Source organism: Pholcus phalangioides, unplaced genomic scaffold (genome assembly GCF_987345545.1).
Source record: "Pholcus phalangioides strain wild (caught in Gottingen) unplaced genomic scaffold, Ppha-v1.0 ptg000017l_1, whole genome shotgun sequence".
NCBI classification, from domain to species: domain Eukaryota; kingdom Metazoa; phylum Arthropoda; class Arachnida; order Araneae; family Pholcidae; genus Pholcus; species Pholcus phalangioides.
In genome coordinates this window covers 11,230,965-11,246,118 of record NW_028301610.1, presented here as the reverse complement: position 1 = coordinate 11,246,118, position 15,154 = coordinate 11,230,965, and the positions used below count along the sequence as shown (strand labels likewise).

Sequence of the window (15,154 nt, the reverse complement as noted above, 5' to 3'; positions counted from 1 at the left end):
ACTAGTACTATTAGTACTTATAGCTGTGTGTGTGTAAAAAATATTTATTATGTATTGAATAAAACAACAGCATTCAACATAGGTTGAATTGAAAAAGACATGCACATATACACTGCATTAATCTTAATTGTTCTAGCTGGCAAGCAGTATAAGCAGGGATGCAAGAGCTGCGTTGAAACAGTTCTCTTACTACAAGGTGTGCATAATCCCTGTGCATTTGCACCAAATCCAATGAAAATGAGTGCTTCTGATAATCTTCTTGCATTATACGCACTATTTACTGGGTTTTCCCCCTGCACGGGCAAACAGTGTTCTTGCTGGCTGTCGGACTCAAAAAATCTTGTACTGTTTCTAGTCTGACACAATGTTTTTGGCTCTTGTATAAGCAATTTCCTCTATTTTTTTTTACTTTACCAGCTCCGATCTTTTCTTTTTTTTTTTGTCCACGGTATAAAAAATAATGCGGTATGTAAAGAAATTGGCTCATTCATGCTTATTCTATTTAGACAGCTTTTTTTTTTGACGCAGATCGCTGTTTGGCACAAAGATTAGTCGGGTACTAGTCTATGTCCCATGTGGAACAAAGTGTTAAATCACTTGCACCTCACTCCGTTTAACATTGCTCTAGGCTCTTCTGATCTGATTTGAGCCTATTACTGCGACTTGTCATAGCACTTTGATACGTAACGGGACCGGTGTGGAACTGGATTAATACAGATCAATAGTGTGTTTAGCAGTTTTTCATGTGCAGGATGCATTTTCAGTGGATGCACCTGCAGAGTTAGTTTAGGGAGGTTTCAGATACAAATACAACACACAACAGGCAAAATGACCAATAAGGTCGCTGAGAAAAGATGCCCATAACAAATATGGATATCATATTTGAAAAATACAGCAACACAATTAAAAATGCAATTACAAACAATATATACACATGATGAAATATACAATGGCCCATAAAGAATGATTATGGTTATCTAATTCTAAGTATTGATAGCTTCTCGATTTACCTCAACATGTTTATCGTATTTATTTTTAAATGTGTCAATTGTGTTCGAATTTACTACCTCCTGGGGTAAGCTATTCCATTTATTAACCCTATTAGAAAAAAATTCCCTGTGACACTATAACCTTGCATTGTAAAAGCAGTCGATTGACGGTGCACTTATTCATGGTCCATCCTATCCATCCCGTCGAAAATTTTGAACACTTTGATCACATCTCCTTAACACCTGCGTTCATCCAATGTAAACATTCGAAAAATGAAATCTGTCTTCATAACTCAGGCCCTGTGTGCCAATAAGAACACGCATAGCTCTTCTCAGCATTCCCTTCAATCAAGTCTATGTTTCTCTGTAGGTATGGTCTCCAAAACGTTACAGCATACTCCAGTCCAGGACGAACTAAGCCTCGGAAAAGCGGAAGAATGACTTTAGAAGAACACGAAGAAATCTTTTTGAAAATGAAACCAAGCATTCTATTTGCTTTTTTGACCACCGCTGCACAATGTTCAGAAAACCTAAGCCGCTCGTCAATGAGAATTCCCAATTTCGTTGCAGATGCTGAAAGACCTCTGATATCACAAAAACCATTGCTAAGGGGTCTAGACAGGCCTTTATCTAGGATGGGGGCAACCTGGGCCTTCGAGCTGCGTGGGACCCCACAAAAAATGCACTCATTTTGCATTATATTTGAAAACCCTTTCAAGAAGGGTCCCGAGGTAAAGTTGACCTGGGACCACAAGAAGGCACACGACTGAAAGGGCATATGCATGGATGGATTGCAATCAATAAGGATTATAAGGAATCTCTGGTGTATTGGTAAGCGCACTTGCCTGGTATGCAAGGGGATCTGGGTTCGATTCCCGGAGGAGACAAATCACTTTTCTTTCCAAATATTGGTTTTGGCATAACATCCAGAAAATTCAATTTCTCAGTAGATTGCACTCAATGTTCACAAATTGAGAGCCTCAGCTTTCTCTCAAAGTTTCTTAGAGGCAAGGACTTATGGAGCCTGGGGCTGTACTATCTCCTCATGCTTATCAGGAATCCGATCCGTATCCGCGCCGATTATGACAATATAAGCATGAAAGGGAAATTTCCGTACTAGCGGCATTCTCCCTCGGAAAACAAGCATCGTATTTCTCCGAATATTCGGATGACGATAAGGATAGGGGAGACCCACTTCTTAAGCATCGGATAATCGTATTTTCTACTCGCATGCGAGTGGAAAATACGAAAAATTTATTTCTTGGACTTGGAAATTTATTACGATGACTTAAGTTGTGTTTTTCCTTGAAAGAAAACTGCAATTTCGTCGGCTTTTTACAATTGATTGGACAGATTCAATTAGAAATCCAAGTGTAGTATACAGTGAAACCTCGCTACAACGATACTCGATATAACGATAATTCCCTCTACAGCTATATTTTTTCGAGTCTTTTCGAGATTTTTTTTTCACGGTATATTTCTCGATGATATAATTATATTATCCTAAAATTATATACATATATATAAAATAAATGAAGCAAAGTAATAATCACCCACGTCCATCAAAATAGGCAATGGAGGACAATACATTTTTATCCCAATGTGATTTTGGTAGTTCCTTTTGAGAGAGAGGTACGGCTTAAAAAGAACTTCAATAAATTAATTATAATGCTGAAATATTTTTCTGAATAATATTTACACGCTGAAAAATATATTTTAATTATAGAAATAACTCTTCTCATATACTCTTATTTTCCATCCTCCCCATTAAAAAAAGTAAAAAAACTTATCTAGCCGATAGCCCGCTAACACCTTCCATTTTTGACGTTAAAGAATGTGGAAAGAAAACAACAACACGAATGCTCTGCACGTGCATCAAAAATGAATTGCGTTGCCACCGTCGCTGAACAAAATATTCAGTAAATGTATAGTAGTAGTTGTATATGCCAAGCTTAATTTTGATTGGTCAGTGGTCGATCGACCAAAGGGAAAAATAGCTTTTCCCTGTGTAGAAAGCGATTTCTTTGATTTTTCCTTTTTCACGTCACGTGAGGTTAAGGAGTGAGCCTACGAATAATTCCTTGGTATCGTTTTTCGGATTATTCTTAACGTCATGCTTATGAACCTATGCTTATAATTCGGATCGGATGAGAATAAGCATGAGCAGGTAGTACAGCCCTTGAGCTCCTAGGTTCCAGTGCATATGAGGTGGGGGACGGTGTTCTATTTAAATTACATTTTTTTTTTTGAAAATTAAAATATTTTTTTTTTATTGTCCTATGTATATGTTGTTGGGGGAGGGTCAGAAATTCTTGCTTTGGCTTTCAGCATACATGTGCATATTTTGAAAAAAGTCAAATTGGTTTTTTCATTTCAGTATTGCATGCTTTAGCAATGACAGATACTTCAGAAAAATTTTAAATGGACTAATTTTTGAGGAAAATTGATTTTATCTGTTAAAATCATTTTTGGCGAAACTTCCAGCATTTTAGGGAAAAAGTACCTCTTGTATTGCAGATATAGTCTGTTATTACTACTCCATTTTCAGAATTTTTGCTCCAAAATATATGCTGTTGCATCAATGGTATAAGGCCGTAATTATGCTATAAAAGTTTGATTAAAGTTCATTTATAAAACTTAAAAAATGCAACCAAGAAGGTAATTGGTTATATTTGCTCGAATATAACCGATAAACCTTATTGGTTGAATTTTTCAAGTTTTATAAATGAACTTTTATGAAACTTTTACAGTGTAAGTCCACCTTAGTCATGCAGTGCATAAATTTTGTGATTTTTTAGCTGTTAGTTATAAGCAAAGCCTGTTACAGCTTTATTTAAGTTTGAATAATTTCATTTAAAAAGTTTGTTTTTGTGTTGAGAGAGTATTTTTTACACTTCTGAAAAAGGGTCTTAATTTTAGCGTACTGCTTTTGGTTATTGGTCATTTGCCATTTTATGAATCTGACATTTTGTTCACATTCATGTTCTAACCTATGATTTCTCTTGTATTCATTTAAACTTCAGAATGACTATTTATAGTCTTATCAGAATTTCTATTCTTTCACAGATTTCATGAGTCACAGCTAATACTAGAAAATGTTAGATTTTTCTCCCCTTATTATAGTGTTTGAAGTTCAACTGTATTTTTTAAAACAATGATTACATAGAGTAATGGATGTATTCTATTTCAAATATAATTTTATCATTCGTATAATCATTTTATTACAACCAAGCTTCAGAAATTTCTGTATTTATTCATTAGGGTGAAATAATCATTATACAATATGCAGTAGAACCCTGATTCAATCATATGGGACGAAGTTTTATTTGTTTAATTTGAGAAAATTATTACATTAGAGACGATATGATTGCAAATATATACAGGACGCTTTAAATAATCTCTTTACTTTGATAAAGAAAAATTTTATGTTGGTTCTATAGTGTATATTGTTTGATTATATATTTCGTACACCATAAAAACTCCAACCTTGGCTACAACACAATTCTGTGGCTTCTTGGGTGTTATTGTAACTGATTGAATGTATAATTCATTTCTCTATAAGGTTTTGACCGAGACAGAGATAGAGGACGTGGTGGTTTTAATAGTCCAGGTCCACGAAACTCATGGAATGATAATTCTCAAGGCGGATATGGTCAGCAATCTCCCCAAAGAGGTGTGTTTTTCTTTTTTCTATTGGACATTTTATTCTCTGAGTGTATTTAAAGTTTTAAAAAATTTTCAATTAAAAATATTTAAAGTTTGAATAGACACTTTCGAGTAGGGCTAGAATTTTTAGGCCCTAAAGCACAATGTCACCACAGATTGGTTAAAAAACCCAAATTTTGGATTTCAGGTTTTTATCCTAATTACTTTAAAAGCATAAAAATCCTGATCCTACATATTCTCTGAGTGAAACTAAAGTAAATTTCTAGTTATGAAAAGCTGTCTGGAATGTATTAACTGTTCCTGATGCACATTTTTGGCATACTTCAAATATAATTTCCTACCTTCTGTAGGGACTTATAAAAACCAACTTTAATATAAAAGGAAACTACCTTAAAAAGAGCATTATGTTAGCCTCGATGAGCTTGGTGTTGCAAGGCTGATTCAAACAATGTGCTGGGAGGTTTGCATTTAAAAACTGTAAATCTATGTTCCAAATTTTTACATGGTTCTTATGAGCCTAACAATCTTTATCTTGAAAAAAAAATGTGGGACATTTTTTATTGAGTTAATGGGACTGTCCAAAAGTTCAGTTGAAAACAGGCAAAATATGGCTTTTGTTTCAGCATTAGCACTTTCACTGCGGACGACGGCATGTGCAAATGATAAGACTATTGTCATCATTGTCTTGTTCCAGCCAGTGTTTGTTGTCACATCGGTTTTTTTGGGATCACTATAGAATGGTACTTGTGGGGATGGGGTCCTTGAATTTGCATTGCAGCCACTGTGAACATTCGAAGTTCTTTATACCTATTTTGAGTTTGTTCACTCTACGGGCCCTCTTTCCATTTTCTGAAATGACATTTTTGGTAATTTTTACATTTTTATTTTTTAATACATCCACATCCTAATAATTGTTTCTTGATACAAATGAACAGTTTTTTGCACGCAAAAACATGATTCTAAAGTTGTTTTTTAATTTTTAAACTTACTAATCATTTAGTTTTACATTTTGCTCATGCTCAGTTACTCTTTTGTTCACTCATGTGCTTGCAGACTCTCTTGGTCACTTTTATTTATAAAAAAAAATCTGCTGGAGAGACTAAAAACAAATTAGGCTCTGCAGTGAAAGTGTTAAGCAGTGCAGGGGTGGGAACTCTGCGCCAATTGCGCCGCACTGCGCCAAAACTAATATCTTGTGCCATCCTGCTCCAATAGCGTATTTTCGCATTTTTCTGCGCCAAATAGCGAATTTTGTTTCAGTATGCCCGGAATTTCGGAAAGGACGGCAAAAAATTTTTGTTCCTGCTAGCCACGAAACGTTTCTTTGCGAGAAAAACGTGTTTTATCCCACTATACTTAAACTATCGGCGCCTGATCGGGCTTTCCATCGCGAAACCCTGATACTGTCCGTGATCGTGGAACTGAAAATGGTTTGCAATGCCTTTCAGCGTTGAAGTGCAAATTCAAGTGGTTCCGTTTAAAAAATTAAAGCAGAAATTACTGTAGTCGATTGTCATTGTTTTAAATCCCAATGTTTCATGAAAAAAAATTTCATTCCGGGAGTGAAAAGCGCATGTCCGCCGAATTACGAATGTTAGTTTAGAAACTTTGCCGAATAACGAGCGTTAAATCGCTAATGTTGCAGAATAACGAGCGTTAAATCGTCAATATCGCCAAATAGCGAGTGTCAGATCGCCAGATAATGAGTGCTGAATTGCCAAACAATTCTTCCGAAATTCTCTCCCATTTTGCAACAATTTCTTTCCAAGTATAAAAAAGTTAAAAACTTATAAAATTTTTCTAGCTTATTTGAAGTGCTGCTGTTCAAGGCAGCAAATAGTGCCCTCAGTAAGCAAAAATCATCTTAAATAGACGGGTGCAAAAATTTTTATGACAGCCACTCTTTCAAACAAGGTGTCAAAAGCCTAAAACACTAAAAATCAAGCTGATGAAAAGATGTTTGATAACAAAAGACAGTGCAGTTTTATTTTGAAAAGGGTTGAGGGTTAACGAAAATATTCTTGTTAATTTCACTGCTCCAATTTATAAATATCTGCTCCGAATCCCATATTTTGCTGCTCCAAAACTGCTCCGAATCCTGAATTTTGCTGCTCCAAAGCTGCTCCGAAATGGACTTAGTCACTTCCCACCCCTGGCAGTGTTCATCTCAAACAGGTTTTCTCATTATTTAAAAAGTATGATCATTGAAATTATGTTGATTCTCCTTTTGTTTTCATAAAGGTCCTTCTTGGATAGGTTTCACTGTATATGATTATTAGAGAATTGGTATGTTTGCATGCTAGAAAAAATACTGTTACTTTTGTAGAAACCATTTTATGTAAACTTCAAACTTAAGTTGCTTTAAAAAAAATTCTCAATCAAAACCAACTACAATGTTTTTCTGTCTGATTTTTATAACAATAACCACTTGTATAAAGCAGATTTATATGAAACTAAGTGCCAGTTTTGAGTACCTTTCCTCTCGCTTTTTTGTTTTAGGTGGTCGAGGTGGCAATAGAGGAGGAGGATTTGGTGGTAATGGCAGTGGACCTGGTGGATTCAGTAGTAGACCAAGTGGTGGGGACTATAGAGGAGGCCATGCTGGTGGTGGATTACCAGCTTATGACCGATCAGGTGGTTTTGGTAGGGGATCTAGAGGTGGAAGGGGGGGAGGTGGGTTTGGAGGCAGTGGTGGAAATAGAGAACCTTCTTACAATGAAAGATTTGGTTCTGATAACTATGGGAGTGGTTATGGAACGGAATCTAGATATAATGAAAGCTATGGAAATGAACCAAAAGGTTATGGGGAGAGAGATGTTGGATCCAGATATAAAAATACTTATAATGAGAATAGAGAAGCATATCCGGGACCCCACACACCTGGTGATTATGGTGATGGATATGGAAAAAGAAATTATGATGGTAGTTTTAAAAATGACAGTTCTGGTAATTTTGGTGGCAAAGAGGATAGAGGTTATGGTAGAGGGGGAGATATATATGGTGGGAGTGGATATGCAGACTCTGGTTTTGGTGGTGGAGAAAGTGACAGGGGTGGATATGGAAGTGGCAGAGATGCAGATCGAGGAGGTTATGCTGGAGGCTATAATGGTAGAGGAGGAAGAAGGGGGGGTTTCAGTGAAAGAAGTTCAGGAAGTGGTTTCAGTGAACATGGAAATAAAGGTGGATATGGAAGAGGGGGAACAACAAATGCTAGTAGTGGCTACAGTGATGCTGGATCTGCTGGTGGATTCAGTGGGAGAGGTGGGGGAAATCGTGGTTATGCCAGTGGTGGCCATGAGGGAGGAAATCGTCCAGGTAGTGGTTACAGAGGTGGTGGCAACAACAGTGGAGGAAGATATCAAAGTTCAAGCCAGCCACCTTTTCAAAGTGATCAAGTTTCTTCTTCACAAAATCAGGTAGGTAGTCTGTTGCTTAAGGAAAATATATATTTTTCAACTTTTTGACATCAAAGTCCTAGATATCTTGCCTCCTTAACTTCTTACATGTGACATTTATTTCAGAAAATGTCCAAAATTTTTTTATCCTTTTCAGTTCTCTTTGTTATATGAATGAAAAGGTGGTGTGAATGGTTACTTAAGAATAAAGAATAAATAAAAATTTGTAAAATTACAAAAGCCGCCATTTATTAATAAGTGTTTTAATTAAATTCCTAATGCATAATTGCATTTTAACATGGTTTAAAAAATTATTGGCTTTTTATCTCTCAAGGGAAAAAAATTTGAAGTATTTTTTTTTTTGCTCCCTTTAAAAGTCGAATATAGGGAGTACATGCACAATATGCAGACAATTCTGACTTTCTGGATTTTGCCAGACAATTCTGACTCTCTGGATTTTGCCAGACAATACCGGATTTCAGAATGTTTACAGGACTTCAGGATTATGAATTCATATTGCCAGGTTTCAATTATTGCCATCAACATGAAAAAAAGAAATTTAAAGTTTACGGTTTTCCGCTGCCAATTCTTGTTTCCTTTAGAAAGCAACCCCATTCTCAATTAAAATGAAAAAGCTCTTGTGACGCCACATCATCTGACCTCTAACCGCAGTACCCTGCTTGAACAGTGGTCAGTCATCCAACTCTATGAACATAAACAAACATGGTGGCCTGTTTGCATTGAAAGAGTTTTTTTATACATGCTTTATGTTCGATCATAACACAGTGGGTAGATATAATTCAATAGGTATTACAATGCTGGCCCATAGGCGTTAAGTTATTGATGATGTTGGGGTGAGGCTCGGGGCCAGGAATGCCAGAGGTCAAAAATGTTTAGTGGTGCCTGAGGTGTCCGTCTACATTTTATATGCTGACCATATGTCCCATTTTTTATTTTTATAAGGGGACAAAACTTTTTATTCTCTGACCCTGACAGGCAGACAACATACTGTCGTGCTTTGCAGAGTTCTGTCTTACCTGATGGCACAGCTGTGATTACTTAATAAGCTTTTTAATATAGCAAAAGACCTGTTTTAAACTCTATCCATGGGTGACATCAGTCCAAACTCACAGCTTTGCCCCGCCCTTTTTTATTCTAGGGAAATGAACGAAAAATTTTTTTTTTTAATGATTTACCGAAGTATATATATTTGAGAATTTGATGTAATCTGCTTGTAATGGCAAGATGTGCAATCGAATGCCAGATAAATACTTAGGTGTGACTGATAGATGAATGACTCCTCATGTCCTGCCAGTTGGAGAGGGTCTAGGTTTATCAAAATTCTGATTAAGAAGAAAGGGCAGGGCCGTAACTAGGATTTTTGCCACCCCCACAACATTAAAATTGGACAATTTTATAATGCATATTTTATCATCTATTCCACTCCCATCCCATTTTCAAACCTGTATTGCACTTGTATAATTTTAACCTTTTAAAATTTAATCGTATTCTTTGTCCCCACCTAAAACTGCAGCTTTCTAAATTTTGCCACCCCCCCCCTTCTAGATCTGGCATTAAAGGTTCTAACTTATAAGGCAGGGTTGAACAAATTTAAAAAAAATTCTAGACACCAAAACAATTTTTAGTTGAATTTTTAAAGAAAATTGTTGAATCCATTATGCAAGTGCTATAATTATGGATTTAACAATTTTCTTCATTCATTCATGCATTAATTATCATGCTTGTGACAATTTCATAGATAGATGTATTTTGTTCATTTGAGTCTTATGCTGATTCTGGGAGTTCAATAAATTAGAACAACTGAGATTGAGATGTTATTTTCAGAATAAGCTCTAAGAATATATAAATACTCGTTGGCGGGTCTGAGTATGTGCAATTGAATATTTCTCTTTTTGGTTTTGTGTTTTCTGACTTGAGGGAGGGAAAGCACTAGTATGTGCACAAAATATTCAAACAACTTTTTGAAAGAATATATGCTATTTTTTCAATGTGCATGATTGAAAATGATTATGCTGGTTAAAGGAATAAGTTTGAAATATGGAAAAAACATATTTCCTAGATTATTAGATTAACATGATTTAGAAATATATTTGTATGTGTGTAAGTGCAATTTTTTTTTAACCATTTTCTTAGATTGGGTATGGAGCATACTCATCTGTCAAGTCTGAACAAGTGTCCAGTGATTCAGTATCTTCCACTTACCCTGGATATAGCCAGTCGTATTCCAGCTACAGTTCACCTGCTTCTACAGGTATCAGTTGTGTTAGAGAATTTTTTGCCAAATATATTTGAGTTGCTGACAACTCAAGAGGGTAAAGTAAAAAAGCTGTTGTGGAACCCTGGAGTAGTGCAAAACACTGGTTAAAACCTATGATGTGATACTTTCTTTTAAGGTGTTTGCATAATTAACGCATTCAATTTTCTGTTGAATACTCAAACAAGTTTCTGAATTACTTAATATTATTTATTTTTTAAATAGGTTATCAGTCATATGGGTATCAGTCTCAAGGTGCTTCAGGATCTGCTTCAAATCAGCAGTGGAATCCAGTCTCATCCTCATCAGCCCCACCTCAAGCATCAAATCAAGCTGCTCCAAACCAGTATCAGCAACAGTGGAACCAATATTATCAACAACCATCCTATAACCAGTACTATGGGCAGCAAGGTGGTTCCACTGCATCAGGTTATGGAGCAAGTTCATATAGTTCTAAGTGATGTGTCCATCTGGTTTTTAATTTCTTATGTACATTCACCTCTTTTTTTTTCAATCTCAAAAATGAACTGTTTCTATTCCACTCCCACAATCCCATTTTTAAATTTGTTTTGCACTAGTATAATTTAAACCTTTAAAATTTGTCTGGCTATCTGTGTAAACTCACATGTTTAATGTTCCCTCTAATTTTTATTATGTGCGCGTAGACCTGTTTCTTCTATTTTTAGACTGGCAATATGCCTATGGTCAAATTCATGATTTTGAGTGAACAGAAGCAATTATTTCACAGTGTGCTGTTGTGTATGCCTGCTGTTTAGAGGGTACAGTGCTCATGTAATTTTTACTGAATAAAATGCTGTGCTTGTATATTTAAACTTTTAACATGAGTTACTGAAAGGGAAAAGGCAAAGACCAATTTTTACATCAAAATTATTTGTTTTTTTAATGAAAAGCTTTTTCACCTTTAGATGGATGGTGAGATTGCTTCTATCAAACCTTTTGACATTGATTTCTATGGGGTTTGGAGGAACACTTGCATTTTGAAGAGTTCATAAGTTCATGTTGATTTTATACACCAAGTGATTTTCAACGTTAAATGTGAAAAATTTTTGAGGCAACATTAAATGTGATCTGTTTCTCTGTAAATGTGTTTGTCTCACATTTTTTGTTAAATGTATAATGAAAAACACCAGGATAAAAATGACTGCCTTACAATCTTAGTAACCGGTTTTTTACCTTGGCTTATCAGTATGAAGTTTTAATTGTAAAATTTTTTTATCAAGCAATAGAAAATCTGGAAATGTTATCAGAAAATATTTTTATCTCAATGAAATTGCATTCCTTACTGTTTTGATGAATTCCCAATCTTTCATGACCTGTATGTAGCCAGCATCTTTCAGAATCTCAAAAATTGTATTATACAAATGATACGGTAACTTTCAGAATATCTGGGTTTTTATATATTTAGCAGCGAAACCTGTTTCTAACAGAATCAGTAAACAGTCCTGCTGATGATTAATACTTTAATTTGTATCTTTTATAAAACAATTATTGTGCTCCCTTGATGTTTCGCTTCATACAGTTCTTTGTATTCACAGCTAAATTATCCATCGTGCCATAAAAACTTTCTTCTGTTTTGGTTTCTATAGAAGTATGTGCAGCAGAGTCTGAATTTTTTTTTCACAGGTTGATTGGCTATAAAGTTTTTATTATCTATGATTTTAATTACAAAAATCCCCCCCAACTGCTTGATCAAGTAAGTTGAGATCAAATGTATTCCAAATATTATAGTTCATAGAATAGACGAGAAACAATTGATTTGTAGCACTTATGTGATATGAAAATAATTATATCCCCGCATTCTAATTTTGAAAAAAAAATTTAATGCTAGATTTATTCTTTAAATGATGTGTTTTAAATCTATATCACAACTCAAACTTGGGTTGCAGGGACTCTCCGAAATGGGTCATACATATCCACTTGGAATCCTGTTTCAAAACCACTGGTTTCCCTAATTTTAAAAAAAGAAAGAATATTTAATGAAATGTTTAAATTCAAAATAGAACCATTCATTTTGAGTTGATTTTTGTTGCTGATTTTGGATTAGGGCTAAAAATACTGACCCAAAGATAAAGAATCCTGCTTTAAATGATGTATACAAACTTTTACAGCTTGAGTCAGTGTAGCCGTTTGAAGACTCCTGAACGTATTTATTTGTTCAAGTTGGATTATATAGTGCCATGTACTGAAGATGTTTACTGCAGGTGAAATGTAGTTGTGTTCTATTTTCTGGATCTTGGCTTAATATCTTAAGCCATTTTATTTATTTTTTTTGAAAAACAGATTTGCAACTGTAAAAAAGTGTTTGTACAGTTGCAGATCTCTAATAAATCATTGTAGAACTTATTTGCTTTGCAGATTTTGTATGTTTTCGAATTCAAACAAAAGGCTTGAAACTTTTCTCTGAAGGCTTCAAAAAGTATTTTTCAAATACTCAAACTAAATTAGAATTAGTTTGAGTATTTGCTTTTGTGAAATTGTGATTGATATATTTCACATAATTTTATATAATAGAGAATCATGAAAATCATTTGTGTTTAAAATCTATCATGTACCTATGTTTTTTCACATTATAGAGATCTTTGGTTTTCCATTGTAGCTTATATTTACTTTTTCTATATAATTTCACTTTTTTTTAATGTTGAAAAGCTTTTCTTTGGGAGAATGGTCTAGCAAAATTTTTCTTATGCAAATTTTTTAATTTTTTTCCTTACACCAGGGTTTAAGCTATGGTATCATTTTTTACAAAATGTGAAAGGAAATCTTAGAATGCAAAAAAAGTGGTAGCCACTTTTGCAAAAATGCATACAGGAGGTATGGAACGAGTAGACATCCAACCATCAATCATTATATTAGCATTGTAGCATTTTGCCAAAGCTTTTCTCCCCATTTTCACTTTTTTGTGAAAGGAATTTTTTATCTAGCTTAAACCCTGCCTTACATTTGTATTTATTTTATATTAAGATTAAAAAATTTTTGGGGAAAAATAAGGTTCCGAGAAATGGTGATAATTGCAAGTTGGTGCATGATAAGCTTGAGCATTAGTGTTTTTGGTACTGTCTACTGAAGATTACATTTATATTTAGTTACTTATGCATGTGAAATTGTTTCATCAATTTTCATTATTCATGTTCAATTGTTGTAAGAAATCAGTGACCCTGTGTGACTGTTTTATACTTTGTGTTGGATTTTACATGTTTTGTTTATAATGTTGAAATGTATCAAAGTATTTTGAGTTCAACTAGCATTTTCGTGTAAGTGCTGGTCTGCTAATTTGTTTTTTGGGTAAATATCTTGATTTAAATTTTGAGTTTATTGCAGGGGGCCATGGAATAGGCAGTATCATCTACTTAAAATTTGTAGATGATAGTGATATGTGTTTTTAAAGGTTATTATTTGTTGGTTTATTCCTCTTTGAGCTGACTCTCTTGACACATCCCTCTGAGATGTAAAGCAGGTAGTGTCTTCAATGTTCAATGACTCTCCTGACTGAAATAGTTGATTTTTTTATTGTCGTGTCCTGTGTTCATACTATGATTGCTGAAGTGTTGATGTAGACCTGATTTTGTCATAGTATTTTTTCCATGTCATTTTATATACACACACATATAAACTGTACAGAATTTCTTCATGTGAGCTGTAAAGAAAAAAAATTAAATTTGCAAATGGTTCTATTTGTTTTATTTTATTTAATATTATTCCTTGAAAATACAGTCGTCCAGTTATAATATACCCCCAGGTGATTCGAGAAGTTATGTTATATGTATAACCGATGTGTATGTTATAAGGTCTTGAAATTAGTTAATGCAGCAATATCATATATGCATAAAATGCATAATTGAGATCGTTGCAGACAAAACAAGCTTATGCAGCACATAATTGAAATGTTATATAACATGAATATATAGCTTTTGATATCTGAAAAGTTCTGAAAACATATTAGAAAAACATATTTTCAACATGCAGACATTTTTGGAAATGTTAATGATTTTTTTCAGTTTACGCAATGGTTTTTCTTTGAAGTTAGTATTGTACAATTTATTCAGAAAAAACCAATGATGTTTATAAATATTATATATACAAATCACTTATTAATTATACACTTGAATTAGCATAGCTTTTCAAAGTGAGCGAGTTGGTTTACAACAATTGTTCTTTTATCACCAAGATCTATAAAGTGGACACTGAGTAGCAAAAACAAGTGAAATTTTAATAATTTGAAAGCATATAGACGATGCAGTTTACAAAAAAAGACAAGATTTTATTTGACTCAAAAGTTTTATTGTCGAAATACTTACATTTATTACTGATAGGTAGTGCTAAAATTTAAAAAATTGAGTGTTGATGAGAAATGTAACCATTTTGACAATGTAATATACAGTAGACTCTTGCTAATCCGGCAGATATCAGACCCAGGTGTGCCGGATTACACTGGAAGTTAATTGAAAAAGCTGATTAAATAACTTCTGCATACAGTCATGCAGTGGTATGCTCAGAGGCTATTTATTGTTTTGCTGAATGTGGGCTACACAAATTTTGCCATCCTCCCATTCTAGTCCAATTTTCTCGACCACTTACTCTTCAAATTCACCACCATCTATAGTAGGTCTCTGTGCAAAGTTTGTGATGCCACTGTATGGCAGGCGGACATATGCGATATCTTTACCTTTTTTGCAGCATATCCAGTGACTATAGGCGTGACTTTTTTGGTCACTCCCGTGCTTTAACACTCTCTTGATCAGTTTTTGGTTACCCTTTTGATTAATCACTGAACTGGTTCTTTGCTCTTATATCATTGGCATGCTTATGTT

The 15,154-nt window shown here is 34.4% G+C and overlaps 1 protein-coding gene across 2 annotated transcripts in view; it reads left to right on the top strand.

The window, feature by feature from the left end:
• Positions 1-14,017, top strand: part of LOC149072370 (uncharacterized) — a 38,278-nt gene extending 24,261 nt beyond the window's left edge. For both annotated transcript variants that reach the window (XM_089247079.1, XM_089247080.1), the window contains exons 11-14: positions 4,552-4,662; positions 7,155-8,071; positions 10,205-10,322; positions 10,551-14,017. In XM_089247079.1, the coding sequence (XP_089103205.1) occupies positions 4,552-4,662; positions 7,155-8,071; positions 10,205-10,322; positions 10,551-10,786 (1,382 nt within the window). In that variant the 3' untranslated portion in view covers positions 10,787-14,017. The remainder of the gene's footprint in view (positions 1-4,551; positions 4,663-7,154; positions 8,072-10,204; positions 10,323-10,550) is intronic.
• The last annotated feature ends 1,137 nt before the right edge of the window (positions 14,018-15,154 follow it).